The sequence below is a fragment of the Protobothrops mucrosquamatus genome, unplaced genomic scaffold (assembly GCF_001527695.2).
Source record: "Protobothrops mucrosquamatus isolate PMUCROS unplaced genomic scaffold, P.Mucros_1.0 scaffold4292, whole genome shotgun sequence".
NCBI classification, from domain to species: Eukaryota; Metazoa; Chordata; class Lepidosauria; order Squamata; family Viperidae; genus Protobothrops; species Protobothrops mucrosquamatus.
In genome coordinates, this window is record NW_015390207.1 from 9,883 (window position 1) to 31,240 (window position 21,358).

At 44.7% G+C, this 21,358-nt stretch overlaps 1 protein-coding gene across 1 annotated transcript in view; it reads right to left on the reverse strand.

Moving 5' to 3' along the window:
* Positions 1-2,828: 2,828 nt before the first annotated feature.
* Positions 2,829-21,358, reverse strand: part of DYRK4 (dual specificity tyrosine phosphorylation regulated kinase 4) — a 21,586-nt gene continuing 3,056 nt past the window's right edge. Inside the window, exons 4-19 of the mRNA XM_029286618.1 lie at positions 20,754-20,845; positions 19,218-19,340; positions 18,071-18,154; positions 17,038-17,184; positions 16,236-16,238; positions 16,021-16,144; positions 15,042-15,205; positions 13,646-13,782; positions 12,022-12,162; positions 11,435-11,573; positions 9,810-9,897; positions 7,905-8,077; positions 7,086-7,146; positions 6,840-6,969; positions 5,797-5,960; positions 2,829-3,088 (exon numbers count right to left, since the gene is read on the reverse strand). Coding sequence (XP_029142451.1) covers positions 2,829-3,088; positions 5,797-5,960; positions 6,840-6,969; positions 7,086-7,146; positions 7,905-8,077; positions 9,810-9,897; positions 11,435-11,573; positions 12,022-12,162; positions 13,646-13,782; positions 15,042-15,205; positions 16,021-16,144; positions 16,236-16,238; positions 17,038-17,184; positions 18,071-18,154; positions 19,218-19,340; positions 20,754-20,845 — 2,030 coding nt within the window. The remainder of the gene's footprint in view (positions 3,089-5,796; positions 5,961-6,839; positions 6,970-7,085; positions 7,147-7,904; positions 8,078-9,809; positions 9,898-11,434; positions 11,574-12,021; positions 12,163-13,645; positions 13,783-15,041; positions 15,206-16,020; positions 16,145-16,235; positions 16,239-17,037; positions 17,185-18,070; positions 18,155-19,217; positions 19,341-20,753; positions 20,846-21,358) is intronic.

Below are 21,358 nucleotides of genomic sequence, written 5' to 3' on the forward strand. Positions count from 1 at the left end.
GGCCAGCATCTCTTCGGGACCGCAGGCCTCTCCTTGCCCTGTTAGTTTTCCTTGTTACAGAACTCATTGGTCAAAGATGATATGAGTTTTACTGATTCCCCCCAACCCCTGCTGAGCAGTGAAATGAATAAAAGAAGGAAATACTTACACGGTGGTGGGCAGTGTTATTTCCAGGCCTTTGGGCCAAGCTCTATTGCTGTTGTTGTTGTTTTTGTTATGGTGGTCCATCGCACAATCAGCCAGATGTTGAGAGTGGACTTGGCATTTTTGTCCACCTATCAAGTCCTGCAATGCAGGCAACAACACGCAAAACCATGCCCCCTCAATAAGCAGCCAGAATGTTACAAGCACACTTCCCCCCCCCCAGGGCAGTGGTGGCAAACCTATGACACGCGTGCCACAGGCGGCACTCAGAGCCCTCACTGTGGGCACGTGCGCCATCGCCCCAGTCCTAGGCCTTCAGCTGGGTTTTATGAAACCTTTTCGCTTTAGGCCTCCGCTGCCGTGTGCAAAAAAAAAAAAAGGTTCAATCCATCAGTCAATTTCAACTTCTCGCGGGAAAAAAAAAGATCTTGCAAAGTTGGAATTGATTGAACTTTTTAGTCCTGCCCAGTCTGCCATTACCACCGCAGCCATGCCCACCCAATGGGACACGCCCACCGGCACCCGACGATACATAAGTGGGTTTTGGGTTGCAGTTTGGGCACTCGGTCTCTAAAAGGTTCACCATCACTGCCCTAGGGCAGTGATGGCGAACCTTTTAGAGACCTAGTGCCCAAAACCCGCCCCCGCTCCACCCCCTGCCCTGCCCCCACCCCGCCTGCCCGCAGGGCCACTCACCGCCTCCAGAACCTGCTGCAGATCGCCCAGGTAGCCCAGCAGTACCATGGTGGCCACGCCTTCTGCCCACACTCCGTGAGGGCAGAGTCTTGTCTACGCTGCCTGGCTGCCATGTCCTTGGCTGCGCTGCTCTGCATGGGCCACACTCAGGGGCGACTCCTCCAGAGGGGCTGCTGGTGAGGGGGTCGCGTGTGGAGGCAAGGCTGGGGCAACGGCACGTGTGCCCACAGAGAGGGCTCCAAGTACTGCCTCTGGCACGCGTGCCATAGGTTTGCCACCACTGTCCTAGGGAATTACTTTAATGGACTACTCATATTCCCAAATCCAGATCTGGTGAACGAACTGGAAGGGAGATAAAACCATCTTTCTTTTAAGATATTTGCTTTCAGGTTTTATGGAGAGTTCTTTTCCATCAGGATGACTCTTGCTTGTTGCATCTCCATTCTTCAGAAGAAGTTACCTTCCATCAGGTCCCCAAATCCTTATTGTCTTCCTTGCATATTTACTTGCTCACCTCCTAAATGCAGACTTGCTAACCTCCTGCCTAGTATCCCAGCCACTTGAGCCACCGTGCGCCTTTCCCTGTTTCTTCTGAATGTTCACCAATCAATTAGCCCTTCGATAAATCTTTTTCTGGTGTCATCACAAACGTATTATCTGCACCAGCACCCCGGAAATTCCGTCCAACATTTTATTCTCAAGCTATTAACTATTAACCTAAGCTAAAATGGTCTGCTATTGCTTTTGGGACACCCTTATTACAGAATAACAGAGTTGGAAGGGACCTTGTAGTAGGTCATCTAGTCCAACCCTTTGCTCAAACAAGGAGACCCTACACCAGTGGTGGCGAACCTATGGCATGCATGCCAGAGGCAGCACTCAGAGCCCTCTTTGTTGGCACGGGCGCCACCACCGCCAGCAGCAGGTCCATCAGGCCGCCCCCGTCGCCCCGAGCAGGAGCCCCGCCCAGCACAAAGGAGACAAAGCGGCCGACTAGCAAGCTCGAGTAGAGGTGGTAGAGCAGAGGTCACCAACCATTGTCGATTGGTGGACTGGAAGAAAAGGGAGGGGGAAGCATTTTACATGCGTGCATGCGTGCATGGGGCTGCGGGCAAGCACCTGCTGCAAATGGGGCAGGGCTAGTGTCTGTGTGATACTCACTAGCCCTGGCCCGTTCTTATGTGGTGCAGCGCCTTGTATCTGCACCCCATGATGTGGCGACGGCCGTTTTTGCGCCTTGCAGCACGGTGGCCTTTTGAGACCCCGGTGTTTGCGTGCCAGAGGCGGCACTCAGAGGCGCCTCCCTGCCCCCCCCGAGGGCACCACAATGTTGATGAGGCCCTGGCACTTTGGGATAAATAATTGGGTTTTGGGTTGCGGTTTGGGCACTCGGTGTCTAAAAGGTTCGCCATCACTGCCCTACACCATTTCTGACAAGTTGCTGTACCAGTCCTGAACCTTCATCTTTTTTCTTAGCTATGTTGTAATCCTTAGCTTTATGGAGGATTCTTCTTTCTATAAGTCTCCCCTTTGCCAAACAAAACAGAAACAGCCAGAGACGTTTTGCTTGAAATGTTATTTGGTTTTTCTACTTCAACCATCTTATAGATATTATTTATCTTGAATTTGTAACATTATTTTTTATTAAAACTCATTCTGTTAATCTCACGGATCTATTAATGCATGTAGTACGTGAATCCAGCTTCCTGATCAATTTCCAGCTTTAAGGAACGAACCACCGTTTATTGCTCGAATACCCAAATTCCTGTATTTCACGGCATTTTTCATACGATCTTTTTTTTTGGGTGGGGGGAGCATGATCAGTTCCTTAGGAGTCCACGATTCGACGCTGTGAGACCGCGAGGTTTACTTCCACAACGCCACCAATAAAAGCGCACAGACCACGGGTAGAGAGAGGCATTAAATTTCTGTTCTGGAACATGTGACAGCAAAATATTTATCTAGAAACTGTACGGAAAGAGAATCAATCACTGTTTGTGCTTAATGGGTGGCAACGTGCTTGTATTTTTGCGCAAGGCCTTCCCGGCCCTGTGTTCTCTTTTAGCAGCTTTATCCACCGGTGGTTCCACTTCTTTCGCTGGACTATCCCGTTTACCCGGGCTCTGCTTTTCTTCTTTATTTATTTCTGGGGACACCGCAAGGGCGGAACACTTTCGATACGAAACAGGTAATTTTTCAGGCGGATCCGATTTGGCTTCCGTGCTGGGCTGTTGCCGAACGATGTCATCTGCAGAACGGGAAGACGTAAAAGGTTATCGCTCAGCTGGAACGCTAAAAGCAGAGAGCCGCAAACGCACGGCGCTTATTAGCCGCTATCCAAGCTTTCAGGTCACCGGTAATCCCCGACTTACGACTAGAATTTGGGACCACAACTTCTATTGCTAAGCGAGGCAGTTGTTAAGTAAGCAGTGCCTAATTTTATGACTTCACGGTTGTTAAGGGAATCGCAGGGTTTTTAACCCCACGCGGCTTCCCCCACGGACTCTTGCTTTCAAATCTAATCAAAACCACCTCTTATGCCAGTGAATACGTGCCAGAAAGACCAAATTTCGACGACATGGCCGTAGTGACGCTGCGGCTATTGTGCGAGGACCACTTGTAACTTTTTCCACTGCCCTCCTAACTTTGAATGGCCACTAAATTAAGATTGTAAATTGAACTGTCTGTAATCCTGCTAACGACTCATCCAGGCTTACTTCGCTTCCCAAAAGGAACTTGGGTATGCCTTGCCCCAGTTATGGACTAAAGAGAAAGGTTTATTATTATTGTTGTTGTTGTTGTTATTGTAAGCTGCCCAGAGTTAACCTGGATAAGATGGGTGGCCAATACATAAAGACATAAATAAATATTCCTACTTCCGTCAGCTCACTGTCGAAGCTCCAGTAGGGATGTGTGTGAGGAGGGGCCATGGTGCATTGAAACTTGAGGTTCGTAATTGCACAACTGTACAAGAAACAGGACTTGGCATAAAAGTGGCTGCATTTTATTTATTTATTTTATAAAAGTTTTATTGGTTTTTTTTTGCGATAACAATCCTCACTGCCTAGTGTACAGCGTGTTGTCTTGGCTCAAAAAAACTTTTGAGAAAAAACATACAGTCAATAATAGTTAATTAACAATCGATAATAATTATTTTTGATATTTCCATAACTAGGATATCAATTAATAATATATTTCTTCGATCTTCTCCTAATAGGATTTTCCTAAAAGTGGCTGTATTTTAACTTCCAGCATTCTTTGTGATAACTCACAAGCCCCTTGGATCGTTTTATTTTATTCTAGTTTGTGACACAGATCTGGCATTTTTATTCCCCTATCAAGTTCTTCCCAAGGACCTGGGACAGGCAGATGTGGATATTTGATGGGATTAGAAAATTCGTTGCATTATTATGTAGTATTATTATTCTTCATTAAAATAGTGTCATTTTACTGGCACAAGCCGGCCCAACCTAAGATGATGACAGCAGCCAAAAGGAAATAATTGTGACAAATTCCAGCCTACAGCCACCCTCTCAGAATAGTTTTTTTTAAATTAATTTTTCTTTTCTCACTTCGAGTTTATTGCGAATGTTGTGCCCCTTTGGGTTGTTGTTTTTTTAATCTAATGAAGACTACCTGCTCTGCTTCCTGCCACCCAGCTTGACAAGAGAAGTCATAGAATCATAGAACTGTGGAGCTGGAGGGAACCAAAGGGATCATCTAGTCCAGCCCTCTGCAACGTGCAAAAAAAAAAAAACAATTAAACCACACCTCAAAGGCAGCTATCCAGCTGCTTCTTAAAAACTAAAAAAAAACCAAAACAGATTGCTGTACACATCTTCAGGAAAAATTTTTTTCATGAAATGAGTGTAGGTCAAGCTCACGGTGTAGTTTGCAAAGGGTGTGGTCCTCAGCTAATGACTAAAAGTGGGGGCAGAAATTAGTGCAGTAGCACTTAGATTTATATAGTGCTTCACAGTGCTTTACAACCCTCTCTAAGCGGTTTACAGAGTCAGCTTATTGCCCCCAACAATCCGGGTCCTCATTTGCCCGACCGCGGAAGGATGGAAGGCTGAGTCAACCTTGAGCCGGTCAGGATCGAACTCCTGGCAGTGGGCAGAGTTTGCCTGCAATACTGCACTTTAACCACTGCGCCGCCATAGCTTAGATAGCAATAGCACTTCGACTTATATACCGCTTCACAGTGCTTTACAGCCCTGTCTAAGCGGAGTCAGCCTGTTGCCCCCCAACAATCTGGGTTCTCATTTTACTGACTTCGGAAGGACAGAAGGCTGAGTCAACCTTGAGCTCCATCAGGATCGAACTCCAGGCAGTGGGCAGAGTTTGCCTGCAACGCTGCACTTTAACCACTGCGCCGCCATGGCTTAGATAGCAATAGCAATTGCACTTAGACTTATATGCTGCTTCACAGTGCTTTACAGCCCTCCCTAAGCAGTTTACAGAGTCATAATATTGCCACCCCAACAATCTGGGTCCTCATTTTACCGACCTCGGAAGGACGGAAGGCTGAGTCAACCTTGAGCCGGTCAGGATCGAACTCCCGGCAGTAGGCAGTGAGCTAGCCTGCAATACCATCTTCTAACCACGGCGCCCACTGGGGCTCCTAAGCAAGTCACGCCAGATTTTATGACTTTGGCCACAGTCGTTCAGCGGATCACACACTTGTGAAGCGAATCCAGCTTCCCCTGTTGATTTTGCGGGTCCCCCGGGAAGTGGCGATCATGGGATCCCCGGATGTTGTAACTGTTGTGCCCAAACTTTGAGCAGACGACCGTGGGGGCAGTTATAAGTGGGAAGAGGGGTCCTCAGTCCCTTTTTTTAAAAAAGCACTGTCCTAACTTCATACGGCCGTTAAATGGATGGTTATAAGTTGAGGACTGCACGTAGAGCTTTGAACTGTTTTGAAAAAGGAAACAAGAACTAAAATTAAACAACCTCCTTTTTCTATCTGGGTATTTTTATGAACGTTTTCCTTTTTCTTCTCTTCGCTCTGCTTTGCGGCGGTCTTGGGCTTCTGTCTCAGTCTGGGTGGCCACGGGTCCTCCATCCACGTGTGGTGGATCGCTTCTTCTGGGATCATGCGCAAAGAAGGCTTCCATCTTGGTACAAAAAGAGGATAAACACAGATGAATTTTAGACAAATCATGTACAGGTATAGTATAGGGGGTACCTTGCTCAATAGTAGTAACTGTGAGGGATCTCAGAATCCTAGTAGACAATCCCTTAAATAGGAGCCAGCCGTGTGCTGCAGCTGCCAAAAAAGCCAACACAGTGCTGGGCTGCATTAACAGAGGGATAGAATCAGGATCACGTGAAGGGTTAATATCACTTTACAAGGCCTTGGTAAGGCCACACTTGGAATACTGCATCCAGTTTTGGTCACCACGACGTAAAAAAGATGCTAAGACTCTAGAAAGTCCAGAGAAGAGCAACAAAGATGATTAGGGGACTGGAGGCTAAAACATATAAAGAACGGTTGCTGGAATTGGGGATGTCCAGTTTAATGAAGAGAAGGACGAGGGGGGACAGGATAGCAGTCTTCCAGTATCTCAGGGGTTGCCCCAAAGAAGAGGGAGTCAAGCTGTCCTCCAAAGCGCCTGAAGGCAGGACAACAAGCAACGGATGGAAACTAATCAAGGAGAGAAGCAACCTAGAACTAAGGAGAAACTTCCTGACAGTTGGAAAAAATTAATCAATGGAACAACCTGCCGCCAGAAGTTGTGAATGCTCCAATACTGGAAGTTTTTAAGAAAAGACTGGACAGCCATTTGTCTGAAATGGTATAGGGTCTCCTGCCTGAGCAGGGGGTTAGACTAGAAGACCTCCAACTTTATAATTGACAAAATACGGAATTAAGCTATCCAAAAATAACTTCCCTACAGTTATCCATTTCTCCAAAGTTACTTTAAAAAAAGCATAGGAAAATAAAGCAGCATTTAGCCAAACAATTAAAAATTAATAAATAAAAAAAATCTCACACAAGGCACTTCTTGAGGAAATCCAGAAAGGTCCCGTCGTGTATTTTCAACATGGCGTTGAGATCTTTGGAATTTGGATTCCTTATTTTCCCTCTGCTGTTCGTGACGGTTTTCGGAACGCCGTTGGAATCTGTAAAAGAGGGAAACAGATTTTTAACAACCGTCATAAAGCAGTCCTCAGAATGGAGACTTTTTCATCGTAATTATAGCCACTAAGCGAATCATTCCGTAATGATCGATGCTTACCAAAGAATGTTCGTTTTCTTGATGCCGTTTGAATGAAATCAGAGGGTGGAAGTCCTAAGATCTTTAACACGAAAGAAAAACCAGAGGGATTGTATTCCATTCCATTCTATTCTTATTCTATTTTATTCTTCCATTCCATATTCCATTCCATTCTATCCCAGTCCAGTCCAGTCTAGTCTACTGTCTATTCTATTCTAGTGTCTATTCTATTCCATTCCATTCCATTCTATTCTTCCATTCCATATTTCATTGTATTCCATGTTCCATTCCATATTCCATCCCATCCCAGTCCAGTCCAGTCTAGTGTCTATTCTATTCTAGTGTCTATTCTGTTCCATTCCATTCCATTCCGTATTCCATTCCATTCCATCCCATCCCATCCCATCCCATCCAGTCCAGTGTCTATTCCAGGGGTAGTCAACCTTGGCTCTTTTATGACTCGTGGACTTCAACTCCCAGAATTCCTGAGCCAGCTAAGCTGGCTCAGGAATTCTGGGAATTGAAGTCCACGAGTCATAAGAGAGCCAAGGTTGACTACCCCTGGTCTATTCTATTCTAGTGTCTATTCTGTTCCATTCCATTCTATTCTATTCTTCCATTCCATATTCCATATTCCATATTCCATATTCCATATTCCATCCCAGTCCAGTCCAGTCCAGTCTAGTCTGGTCTAGTGTCTATTCTATTCTAGTGTCTATTTCGTTCCATTCCATTCCATTCCATTCTATGCACAAAACTCGACATCTCAGTTTAGGTGAGGGCCGGTTAAAATGGAACAAATTTCCAAAATTGCTTCATTAGCGACATAACAGAAGGTACCTCCATGATGCAGGCAAGCTGTTCCACCTCATTTTCCCCTGGGAAAAGTGGGTACCCCGTGTAGAGCTCAACCATGATGCAGCCCAAGCTCCACATGTCAATGGAGGTCGTGTACGGGTGGCCCAGAATGACTTCTGGAGAACGATAAAACCGGCTTTGGACGTACGTGTACACTAAAGCGAACGAGAAAGGGAAAATGGGCATCAAAGGAAAACAATTGTGAGGGAGGATAGCTCAGTCACCACCAAAAATGACTCCCCCCCCCAGTATTTCTCTGATTTGCTCAGTAAGTCACCCTCCCTTTGTGCCAATCGATCTAATGTCGTTCTGCTCTGTTGTTTCAAAGCAGTTGTTTACATGGCTTATTCCTGCAATATGAACCTCCACCCCAGTCTGTACCTCTGTCTAGACTGGTTCCCAGTCCTCCCCCTTTGCTTTGGAGGACACTTGCCAAAGATCTCTGATCTTGTTAGAAGTAGCCAATCCTTCCTATGAGCCCCAAATTGGTGTTCTAAACCAGGGGGCCGCGGCCCACCTCTGGGCCTTGAGTCGCAGAAATCGCAGCTTGTATAATGTGAGATGAGTGATGCAATGTTAGTTATGACTCAGCAGGTGTGTGTATCCCTTTAAGAACTTGAGTATAAAAGGGAAGGCTTTGCTGCTGCCTTTTCTCTCTCGTCCGTTCCCTGCTGTAATTGCTGTACATTGGAGTTTGCTATTTCACCATGTGTATGTATCTTGTTTCGAGTGTATATCTGTAGATAGTGTGTAATATAAACCACATTTAAATACAAACCACTGTGTACAGTATTTACTCTTGGGCTACCTCAGCGCAATAAGACTGTGCATGCTCTGACATGAGTGCACACACGCGCGCGCATCCCCTCTTGTACAAACAGCAGGGGAGCGCATGCGTGCACATGCCATTTGTGTGAACAGCGGGCAGGGGTGTCCATTGCTCACACAAATGGAGCTGTGCGCGCGCTTACTCACATTCGCCGGAACCATCCCCTCTCCCACCCACTGATCCGCAAAGCTGAAAAGGTTGGGGAACTCTCATCTAAGCCACAGCCTATGAACCCCGTATCTGTAGCAGGCAGAGCTGGGGGTGGAGTTAAGTGGGTCATCAACTTAGAATCTTTACCTTGCCGCAAATGGTCTTGAATTCCACTGACCCTTATCTGGCAACAATTTAGTAGTGATCTTTAGTTGACTAGTTTCTTGTGTGCAGGCTTGAGCAATACGTCTTCTGAATTGCAACTGACTAAATTGAATGTCCAGCACAAAGGATCAGGACCATGCCTTAAGTTGCAGTTCCGAGGATTTATTGCTCAAGCCGATTCACAAGAATCTCGTCAACTAAAGTTCACTACTAAATTGGCACTAGGTAAGAGTTAACAGAATTCCAAAGGCGATGGGCTTGGACCATTTGTGGCAACGTAATGACTCTAGGCTAATGACGCACTTAACTCTGCCCCCTAGTTCTGCCTGCTCTTTTCCTGCATTGTCTTTCTGGGTGAAAGAACTAAAGGGAGCTTTCAAATATCCCACCAGTACTAAATCCAGTTGGGTTTCAGAAGCCCTGTCCTGCAGAAACAGCCTGATAAGGAGAACGTCCATGTGAATGGAGATCCTTGTCCAAGCTCCATCCCAGGACACCCATGTCTTCCCCCAAACACACGTCTGAACAGAGACAACTCAGAAACTGATCACAGGAGTCCTTTGATTAAGGATCCACAAGCGCTCAGTCCCAAAGTATTTATCTGAATGTAGCTTTGCTCTGAGAAGAGCTGCTAAGATTTAGGCAGGATCTAGGATGCTCATTGACATCTATAGAATAATAAAATTCAATTCAAAGTACACCGGATCAAGAAAGAGAATTGCTATCTACTTCACCCTGCAGACCTCTTTGATGCTCGTAGCAGCTCGATCCAAAATCAATCACTTTGAATGAAATTTGTCCAGCGGAAGATTGGCTTATTAATATGTTCTCCTGAGGAATTAAAAATAAATAAATAAGTCCAAGGGAGAAAAAATCAGTACATTTTCATCTATCAGGTTGGCAAGCTGTTGATATCTTCATTTGTTTTCCTACTCGGGTCACTAAACTGTAGTTGAGAGCGGGATCCATATGACAGTCGGAGACCCAGCACTTCCTGGTTGATGGTCATACTGTCAACACTGCTAACATCGGATGTTTTTGCTTTGACAACATATGGAGATACAGCCATTTTCCTTCTTATGTTTTACTCTTAAATTAGAGTTAGAATTAGATGATACTGGGGGGGGGAGGAATGTGCACGGGAGTTTAGTTAGACATAACAATATTGTAACTAGTGTGAGAACCAAGTTTTTTTGAAATAAGAGATGATAAGAAATGGCGGGTTGGAGAACTGAAGGGAAAGCCTGCATTTCAAACTAATTGGAGAATGTGATTTATGACTGTAAATTAGAGGAGGGAATTGTGCTTTGATACTATGTGCTCAGGGGAGGGGAACTCAGTTTTTGGCTTCGATTGTGTTAGTGCCGATGCTATGCTACTCGAATAAAAATTCTTTAAGGTAAACAATGCCTCAAAGTTCTTTGAAGAGTTTCATCTGTCGCAACCATGACACATATAGTATTAACCTTGTGAACTCTAAAGCTTCCTCCTTCTGTTATGTATTTAAGATGGACAGAATTAATATTTATATGTTACTTTTATGTAAAGGTGTAGGTCTACACATATGTTGTATAGAGTATGTTTAAATGTGTGTTATGTATGTGTACGCTTTGAGAGCAAGCAACTAAATTTCATTTTTAATGTGTTCCGTTGTGCCCCCCCCCACACACACATAGCCCCCTTCTTGGTTGGTCTGATATTAATCTTGGTGTCAATCTACACTCATTGGGGTGTCAATTGCTGGTGGGGAAGTGTTTTGGTCTTTTTGTTCCCTTTTGGCTTGTTGGTTGTCTTTTGCACAGTATGTAGACGTTGTTTACATCTGTGCGTCTGTTGATGGCCAATTTGCCGGGCTTCCAGGAATTCCCTGGCGTTTTAAACTAAAATGCTTACGTACTAAATATTAAATTCCTAAGCAGTTGTGTGTGTGTACACTGCCTTTCTAGGGTCAAAGGCCGATAAGCTACAATAGAAAAATCTAGGGCATAGGACAACATAAAGGATAGTTTAAAAAGAAAAAAAATGAATCGTGCAGTATATTAGTTAAGGGAGCTATTTCTTGTGTTAAGCAAGACTCAGACAAGGGGCAGACAATTTTGTAAATTTTGAGCTTGGTAGTTTCCTACAGATCTTTCATGATCAAACTAGGTACCATCCGCGCCTTTTGTAAACTCTACAGCACAACGGAAATAACACCTACGTAGGATCAGCACTAGAAAGAGCTTTAAGTTCATTGTGCATATCCAGAGCACTGACAATGTCTAACAAAAATTAGAGTCTCGATCTGTTCTTACACCAAAACGTTTTAAATTGCCAAACATAGCAAAATTATTGAAAACTTCGCCCGTACTGAAAGGATGGTACTTACAGGCTTCAGATCGCAGTGGATAATTTTTTCTGTATATAAAAGTTGCAAACACCTTAAGATGCAGTGGGTGAAACGACGGATCAAACCCAAGGTGAAACCTTGGAAATTATTTTTCTTGATTAATTCATATAAATTTAAACTGCGGGAGGAGAAACAGCGTTTTAACAACACAAACACAACGGCTCTAAAAACAGCTGAAGGGCAACTCTTTGACATTTTTAAAGCTGTGATTCAGTTCAAAGCTTCTGAGATCATTCAAGGTATCAAACCGAATCCAGAGTTTTTGCAGGCCTTCCAAATAATTTGGGGGTTCAACGGACTGCTGTGGTGTAACAGATGAGCTTTCCCAAATTACCTTGCTGCTGGGTCAATTGATTTTAGATTTAGACTTAGATTTATTTGTGTCACTTATGTTATTGACCAACATTTGCGCTCAGTACTAAAACCGAAGCTATCTCATTTATGGCTGCTGATGCAATCCTACCTGTTAGGATGAAGGACTGCTAAGATTGAGAGAATAATATCCAGCAAATTCACATTTAATCAGTATATAAAAGTATTACTGGAGGTGCAGAACGGGGCCTTACCCTAGTAATTCAAAGGAGATGCAGAAATGATTACGGAAGCAAAAATACTCTTTCATGTGGACGACGTTATATGTATTATCCTGGTCCTTTTGTCGCAGGGAATTTAAGATGCCCACTTCAACCAAAGCCTGATTGTGGAATCTGGATTTAAAAAAAAAGGAAAATGGCACAAACTGTGATTTTGATCTGGGCCACGGTCCCTAATGACACTCGTAACCTAGCTAACGTACAGGCAATTCTTGACTTTGAACACTAAACCAGGGGTCTTCAAACTTGGCCCTTTGATGACTTGTGGACTTCAACTCCCAGAATTCCTCAGCCAGCCTCCATTTTGTTTGTTAGATTTAAGACAGGGGTCTTCAAACTTGGCCCTTTGATGACTGGTGGACTTCAACTCCCAGAATTCCTCAGCCAGCCTCCATTTTGTTTGTTAGATTTAAGACAGGGGTCTTCAAACTTGGCCCTTTTATGACTGGTGGACTTCAACTCCCAGAATTCCTCAGCTTTTTTGGCTGCTGTTGCACATGACTGGCTCGTGTTTAAGTGACCGTCCACTAGCTAGGACTCCGAGGTCCATCTCGCAGTTACTTATCCACTTAACAACTGCAGTGTTTCCTTTGACAACCGTGTCCCCCAAAAATTGTAAAATCATGCATGACTCATTTAATAACGGCCTTGCTTAGCAACGAAAAGTCCCAATAAGCTAAGGACTACTCATAAGGCAAGGCACTAATGTTAGCAGACCTACCTAATCTGGGCTAAGCAAATGCTAGTTGCGTCCTTAATTGCCTTTTGTTTCTGTTCCATAATCTTCTCTTTTTAAGATTATCTGTCAATGCTGCTAACATCGGGTGTTCTTGCTTTGACCGCATATGGAGATGCAGCCTTTATCTTTCTTATGCTTTACTCTTAGAATTAGATGATACCGGGGGAGAAGGAGGAATGTGATGGGAATTAGTTAGACATAACAATATTGTAATAGTGTGTGAACTCAGGGCTTTTGAAATAAGAGATGATAAGAAATGGCGGGTGGAAGAACTGGAGGGAAAGTCTGCATTTCAAGCTAATTGGAGAATGTGATTTATGACTGTTAATTGGAGGAGGGAATTGTGCTTTGATACTATGCGCCCAGGGAAGGGGAATCCAGTTTTTGGCTTCGACTATGCTGGTGCCGATGCCATGCTACTCCAATAAAGATCCTTTAAGGTAAACAATGCCTCGAAGTTCTTTGAAGAGTTTCATCTGTCGGAACCATGACATTAACATTTTCCTTTGTAATCTACAAGCTAAAGCTGAAAGCATTTGTAAGGATTTAAACACACACACACACACAAATATGTTTGGCAGAAACCTAGAGCAACAAATTGCGTCACTGGTTTTTCTCGGGCCATTTTTTTTCCTTTAACCTTCTGGTTATAAACGAACGCTCGCACCAAAGATAATAAATCGTAACGAAAGGTTCGGAAACCAACCCACAAGCTCGGAGAACGAACCTTCACCCTCATAATAAACCACAATTAAGCGAAAACGAATTAGGAATCGATCCTCTGTTCAATTAGTTTCCAGTCGGTTATTTTTATTCATAAAATGTAAAACAAAACCCAAAGAACCCAGACAATCGTACCTTTTTTTGTTCCTTATTATTTTCACCGCTACTTTTTCACCGGTTTTGTGGTCCAAACACTTCACAACGTGCCCAAAGGATCCTTTCCCAATCACAGCCAGGATTTCGTATCTATATGCAATATGGTCACTTAGTACCTACACAGAGTGACAACAACGTACAAAATAAAAATAGCACATGTTCTGCTCTTTCTCAGGTCCTATTCACAAAACAAGCACAAAGCATAAAGCAAAAAAATACGTTGTCATTCTATGTCCCATGGATGGAGCCCCCTCAACTTCTAGAGGCAAGCCGTTCCACGGGTTAATCTTTCTCATTCTCAGGAAATTTCTCCTATGGTTCTAGGTTGCTTCTCTCCTTGGTGAGTTTCCATCCGTTGCTTCTTGTCCTGCCTTCAGGCGCTTTGGAGAAGAGGTTGACCCTCCTCTTCTTTGCGACAGCCCCTCAAATAGAGTGGTACCTTGGTACTCAACTCTTTTGAAACTTATCAAATTTGGTTACTCAATGCATTTTGACATGAAAAAAACTCATCGTTTGTTCGGTACTCAACGCACAAGCTAGAACTTGTCTGTGTCGGCTGCCTTGGGACTCACTACATTATTCCTTGTGGGAAAACTTTGTTTGATACTCATGATACTCATCCTGCTCCAGGAGTCAACTATTGTTGAGTACCGAGATACCACTGTATTGGAAGACAGTGATCATGTCACCCCTATTTCTTTTCCTGGTTAGACTAGGCATACCCAGTTCCTGTGAGACATAAGACCACACAGGCCATCTTGGGCATCTCCTACCCCATGGCAAATCTAGACAGCATACTAAAACGCAGAGACATCACCCTGCCAACAAAAGTGCATATAGTCAAGGCCATGGTTTTCCCAGTTGCAATGTATGGCTGTGAAAGTTGGGACCATAAGAAAGGCTGAGCGCCAAAGAATGGAGGCCTTTGAAATCTGGTGCTGGAGAAGACTCCTGCGAGTCCCCTGGACTGCAAGGCGATCCAACTGGTCAGTCCCAGAGGAGATCAAGCCCGACTGCTCTTTAAAAGGCCAGATCCTGAAGTTGAAACTCAAGTGCTTTGGCCACCTAATGAGAAGAAAGGACTCACTGGAGAAGAGCTTGATGCTGGGAAAGATGGAGGGCAAGAGAAGAAGGGGACGACAGAGAATGAGGTGGCTGGATGGAGTCAATGGAGGCGTGAGCTTAAATGGACTCCAGAAGATGGTAGAGGACAGGAAGGCCTGGAGGAACATTGTCCACAGGGTCATGATGGGTCGGACACGACTTCACAACTAACAACAACAACAACAACCCCATTCCAGCTGCAGAGATTTTGCCCTGCGCTTGTTCTGCCATGATCTGGATGCCAAGATCTGCCGCCATATCAGTCTCTTACCTTTTTATAGGAACCGTGATCGTCATCGTAGGTGCTGCTGTTCTCTGCATCAATGTGGCCTTCAATCTTTTTTGCGCCCAGGCCAAGAAACCACAGCTCTTTATAGTCCTTGATTTCTCGTTGTTCATGCTGGGTTAGTTGGCTCTTAAAGTGTTTCAAGGCTTCTAGTTTGGGAAGGAAACCAAAGGGTTATTTAAAAAGCGAAAGATATGAAAGCACTTTAGAAGGTGCCATTGGCAGAGTTAGGGTTGAATCAATCTAGGTTTGGGAGGAAAGGAGACATAATTCCCCTCTTCAGCCAGATGCTCTTCAATGATAATTTTAAATGATGTTTTGTTTTCCGTGACGTTATCCTCACCTTGTTTGGAGGGAAAGGTGATACTATATAGCAGTGACGGCGAGCCTTTTAGAGACCGAGTGCCCAAACTGCAACCCAAAACCCACTTATTTATCGCAAAGGGCCAACACGGCAATTTAATCCGAATACTGAGGTTTTAGTTTAGAAAAAAACAACTCATACGTTAACATCTTTTGTCTTAAAAGAAAAACACAATAACAAAGCTTTCAATGATACAACTTTTTACTGAAAGGTTAAAGTTTGCATTTGGCGTGCTTTTGAACAACTGATGTGATTTTTGCTGTTGTATGCATGCTGATCATTTGTCTAACCTCGGCTTATACTTTGTAAGTTTGAAAGCAACACATGCAGAACTCAGGTCCTCTGTTAGTCTGTTTCTGGTGTCAGGTTTGATATAATTCAAAGCTGAAAACAGCGCGCTCGCTCTGAAGGTTTGTTTTGGCTAGGAAGGGGCTCGAGAAATGGCTTTTTCCTGCAAAAACTTAGCCAAAGAGCGAGGCGCGCGTGCCCACAGAGAGGGCTCCAAGTGCCCCCTCTGGCACGCGTGCCATAGGTTTGCCACCACTGCTATATAGAAGTTTCCCTGCTATGTTTCCTTTAGCATTTATGCAAGGATTGTACCTGCTGAAGTTAGCGGGAACTTGAGGTTGTGACTCTTCTCGACGTCTCCAGATTTACTGCTTAGCCCTCTGGGGATGTTTTCAGAGAGGGTGAGTGGCAACGGCTGGACTTGAGATCGGTTATCCTGCAAAGTCGCAAGAGTTTCGTTTTGTTTTTCTTAAAGCAACTTTATGATTTCCGTGATTTATTAATTTCTCTGCCAGGCTCAAAAAAACCAACTTTCAGGGGGGTTACAAGGTAAAAAAAATATCACCAGGATAAAAAAAAAATAAAAATAAGGGCGCGTGGCTGGTTTTTGCAAAATGAACCTTGTACGAGAATCAGGAATTAAAAATGCACTTTCGCAGTTTTGGAGTTTACCCTGTTTCTCCTTAGACAAGAGACCGCAGTGCAGCCCACTTTGAGTTCCGTCGACTCTTATCTACCGCCAATTTGCTTTGACCGTTAGTAGGTCAGATTCTTGTAGAGAAGGGGTCTCAAACTGGTGGGCCGTGGCCTACTGCCGGGCCGTGGCCTGCTGGCCAGTGAGCCGCAGAACAGGCTGGACAGGGCATGCACGTCTGTCTGCGTGCTGAGCTCTACTTACGCTAGCGCCACTGCCATGGTGAAGACGGGGCACCGTGTGGTGAAAATGGGGCACCGCTATCATGGCAAAAATGGAGTGGTGTGGCAAAAACAGCATGGCAAAAACAGGGCGCTGTTGCCGTTGTGAAATTGGGGCGCTGCACAGCAAAAACGGGGCTCCGCGCAATGAAAACAGGGTGGTGCTGAGTGTCACGCAGGTGCTAGCACCGCCCCGTTTGCGTCACGTGTGCTCATGGCCCTGTTTGTGTGCGCACACATGTGCATGCGTAAAATGCTTCCCCCTCCTGTTCCCTCCGGCCGGCCAACCGAGAAAGGTTGGAGACCTCTGTTGTAGAGAGGGTTAGCATACAATAAACCTGTATTCCTTTCAACCGCCTGGACTCCTGATTTCCTGCTCTTGCCATTTCTATTTCCCCCGTGGAGGAAACTTACCGGATGTAGAGTCGTGACAGGCTGCAAGTTCTTAGCGGCTATTTGGGGGAAAAGAGCATCTAGCTGGGGGGGCTTCAAAGCAGTCGTCACCAAACTTGGTTTTGGGCAGTCCAAGTGAGGGAGGGCCTTGATGTTGCTGTTTAATTTCTGAGGACGAAACACAGTTTATACAGCAGTCAGCTTTCCTAGTGTATTATATGCACGTTTTTGTAGAAGGATAATCATCAGAAAACCAAGGACCCCAGCCCCTTTCTACGGTCCCAGCAGCTGGCCATCTCTTTGGACTCCTACGCAGATAGTCCTTGACTTACAACAGTTTGTTTAGCGACTGTTTGAAGTTACAACGGCACTGAAAAAAGAAGCATGACCGTTTTTCACACTTATGACCGTTGCGGCATGAGCCAAATTAGGACGCTTGGCAACTGACTCGTATTTATGACGGTTGCAGCGTCCCGGGGTCACGCGATTCCCCTTTGGCGACTGTCTGACAAGCAAAGTCAATGCAGGAAGCCAGATTCACTTCACAACCGTGTTAGTAACTTAACGACTGCAGCGTTTCACTTAGCAACCGGGGCAAGAAAGGTCGTAAACCGGGGCAAAGTTCACGTAACAAATTTGACAACGGAAATTTTGGGCGCCGTTGAGGTCCTAAGCCAAAGACTACCTGGAAATGGCCATTTAAGGCTGGAGGCGGAAGGCAAGCGAGGGACACCGTTCCCGCACACCCAAACGCCCCTTTGTCTCCTTTGGATTTCCCACAATCCCGCTTTATCGGTGTGACGGGCAGCGTAGGAATTCTGGGAGTTGAAGTCCACCCAACTGAACGTTGCCAAGGTTGAGAAAGTACTGCTTTAAAGCAGGGGGTATCCAAACTTGGCCACATGTTGGCTGAAGAATTCTGGGACTTGAAGTCCACAAGTCTTAAAGTGGCCAAGGTTGGAGATCTCTGCTTTAAATAGTCAGTTCAGATGGTCTTCATTGGAAGATCGTCCATCACGGGTGTCTTCTGTTACCGACATTCCTGGGCGAATACCTGTCGGAAAACTTTGTTGGCTCCACGGCGGCCGTTCTCTTGGGATGGCAGCTGAGGCCGAGATAGCGCTTCTACCTGGGAAGACTGGAGAAGAATAGCAAAATGAGCATGGAAAATGACATCCTTGTGACGTTGATGCTCAGTACACTTATGCTAATTAGATGTCCCTATATTAGCAATAGGGTGTTTTGTGTTTTAGGATTCCTTGTTATTCCTAATAAGTCCAATTCAAAGTTTCTAGTGATAGAGCAGGGGTAGGCAACCTTGGCTCTTTTATGACTCGTGGACTTCAACTCCCAGAATTCCTGAGCCAGCCACGCTGAGGGGAAAGGGAGAGGTTCCCAAGCTGAGCCACGCTGGCCCAGGAATTCTGGGAGTTGAAGTCCACCAGTCTTAAAGTTGCCAAGGTTGTGGAGCCCTGATATAGGGCAGGGGTGGGCAACCTTGGCTCTTTTATGACTCGTGGACTTCGACTCCCAGAATTCCTGAGCCAGCCATGTTGAGGGGAAAGAGGTTTCCATGCTGAGCCATGCTGGCTCAGGAATTCTGGGAGTTGAAGTCCACCAGTCATAAAAGAGCCACGGTTGCCTATCCCTGGCCTAGAGGGAGTGACTGGCTCAAATTCAACCAGCTAGCCAGGTCTTGAGGACTAACAAAATAACAGAGCAGAAGGGACCTTGGAGGTCTTCTAGTCCAGCCCCCTGCTCAGACAGGAGAATTTATACCAGGGGTAGGCAACCTTGGCTCTTTTATGACTGATGGACTTCAACTCCCAGAATTCCCGAGCCAGCCATGCTGAGGGGAAAGGGAGAGGTTTCCAAGCTGAGCCAGGCTGGCTGAGGAATTCTGGGAGTTGAAGTCCACGAGTCATAAAAGAGCCACGGTTGCCTACCCCTATGCTAGAGCCTCAATGTAGGCATGAACAGAGGCACCAGAATTAACATCCCGACGGCAGGTTGGATAGTTGCGGCTTGAAGGCATCAAACAAGAGGATCTTTTATTGGCACTGACGGAGATTTCGCTAAACTGAAATGTTGTACGTGGGGGGAAAAGGGAAACCGCCACGTGAAAACGGCCGGTTTCGTGAACATTTCTCACTTAAAAGAACGGGAGGGTCAGTTTAATCTGAACTGAGCACCGATCTCACCTTAGAATGTGACAGTCCTATGTTTCCTCTCTTGAACCTGTGAGTTAGAGATGTATTTTCTTGGGAAATTAAAGTTGGCACCTCCCTCTGCCTCGGGACCAAGGTTTTAGGCTCCGGCAGAGACTGCAATGATAAACCAAATGTTTTTTCAATCTTTAAACCGGTTTTGACAGACTGAAGTGGGACACTTCAACTTCGTGAGTGCTATTACTTCTAACGTATGTGTTTTAGTTAATACGTTCTAAATAATGCTTGTTAATATTACATGAACACTGTGGAGATTCTCAGTCCCCCAGGTCCTGGTAATAATAATAATAATAAAGTTGGAAGGGACCTTGGAAGTCATCTAGTCCAACCCCCTGCTCAGGCAGGAAACCCTATACCATTTCAGACAAATGGCTGTCCGGTCTCTTCTTAAAAACTTCCAGTGTTGGAGCATTCACCGCTTCTGGAGGCAGGTTGTTCCACTGGTTAATTGTTCTCACTGTCAGGAAGTTTCTCCTTAGTTCCAGGTTGCTTCTCTCCTTGGTTAGTTTCCATCCGTTGCTTCTTGTCCTGCCTTCAGGCGCTTTGGAGAATAGCTTGACACCCTCTTCTTTGGGGCAGCCCTTGAGATATTGGAACATTTGGTTTTTCTTGCCTTTGGTTGTTCCAAAGGTGCTTTTTTTTCACGAGGCAATTGTACTTTCCTGTTTTTTTTTCTTTGAAGACGTTTCGCTTCTCATTCAAGAAGCTTCTTCAGCTCTGACTGGATGGTGGGGAGTGGAAGGATTTCTATTCCTTGCAAACAGCGGTTCATTTGCATTCTTAATTTAGAGACTCCTTGGGACCATTTAGAGGCTTACCTGTGTCCTCAGGGTCACCTGAGTAGGTGTGCAAATGGGTGTGGAGCCTTCTTGGAACTGCAGAAAGGACTGTGTTGTAGACTGGAGATAGATTGTGTCGTATCCCACCCCCTCTGTTGAGAGAAGGCTGTTCATTTACGACATCCTCTGTCTCCAATCTCCAACACAGTCCTTTCCGCAGTTCCCAGAAGGAATTAAGGAGAAATTTCCTGACAGTCAGAACAATTAACCCGTGGAACAACCTGCCTCCAGAAGTTGAGAATGCTCCAACACTGGAGGTTTTTAAGAAGAGACTGGACAGCCATTTGTCTGAAATGGTATAGGGTTTCCTGCCTGAATAGGGGGTTGAAGACCTCCAAGGTCCCTTCCAACTTCTACTCTACTCTACTCTACTCTACTCTATTCCGTAATTCTATTCTATTTTTCATTATTCTATTCTATTCTATTCTATTCTATTCTATTCTATTCTATTCTATTCTATTCTATTCTATTCATTTTATATTCCATTCCATTCTATTCCATTCTATTCTATTCTATGAAGATATTCATGGTCCCTTCCAACTCTAATATTTTATGTTCTATGTAGTTTGCATTATTTTGTACTCGTGAAGATTTGTCGAGCATATAGCGGAATAGCTTAAAAAGCACTTAAGATCGGTCAGACATGTAACTGATAAATTTAATTGCTTACCAAACCTATTTGGGTGAAACTGGTCTCACATAATGTTGGCTCTAACTTGGTTTTGCTCGTTGTATAACACGTGTCTCCTTTAGGAGTCTTTCCTGTTTTGGTTTTTTTTAAAAAAAAGAGAGAAAGATAACAGCTGCTCCATTAAAAACGTCAACGTTACACGTGTTTGCTTGAAAATAAATTCCATACATTTAGATAGGACTGCCACCTTATATAAATATTATATTGTCTCTTGAGTTAGATGATACATCCATTCAGCAGCTAAGTACTCCTGATGTTATGCTAGGTCCACTGGTGAAAGAGAACTGAGGTTTAATTGGGCAAAGAAAAATACAAGGTCAACATTTTTTAAAAAAAGGTCCATCATAATTTGGATAAAAGCCTTCAATACGAATAAGGTTCTAGAAACCAGAGTTAGCGTTTATTCTCCAACTTTATAGACCAATCTGTTGTATCTGTACGTATTTTGAAACAGAACCTAGTCAGCAGTATGGAGTCTATTGGCCTTTTAAATATGCATGCAGCTGCTAATCACAACATATGGTGGATTATATAAGAGACATAGATAGGTAGATAGGTAGATAGGTAGATAGGTAGGTAGGTAG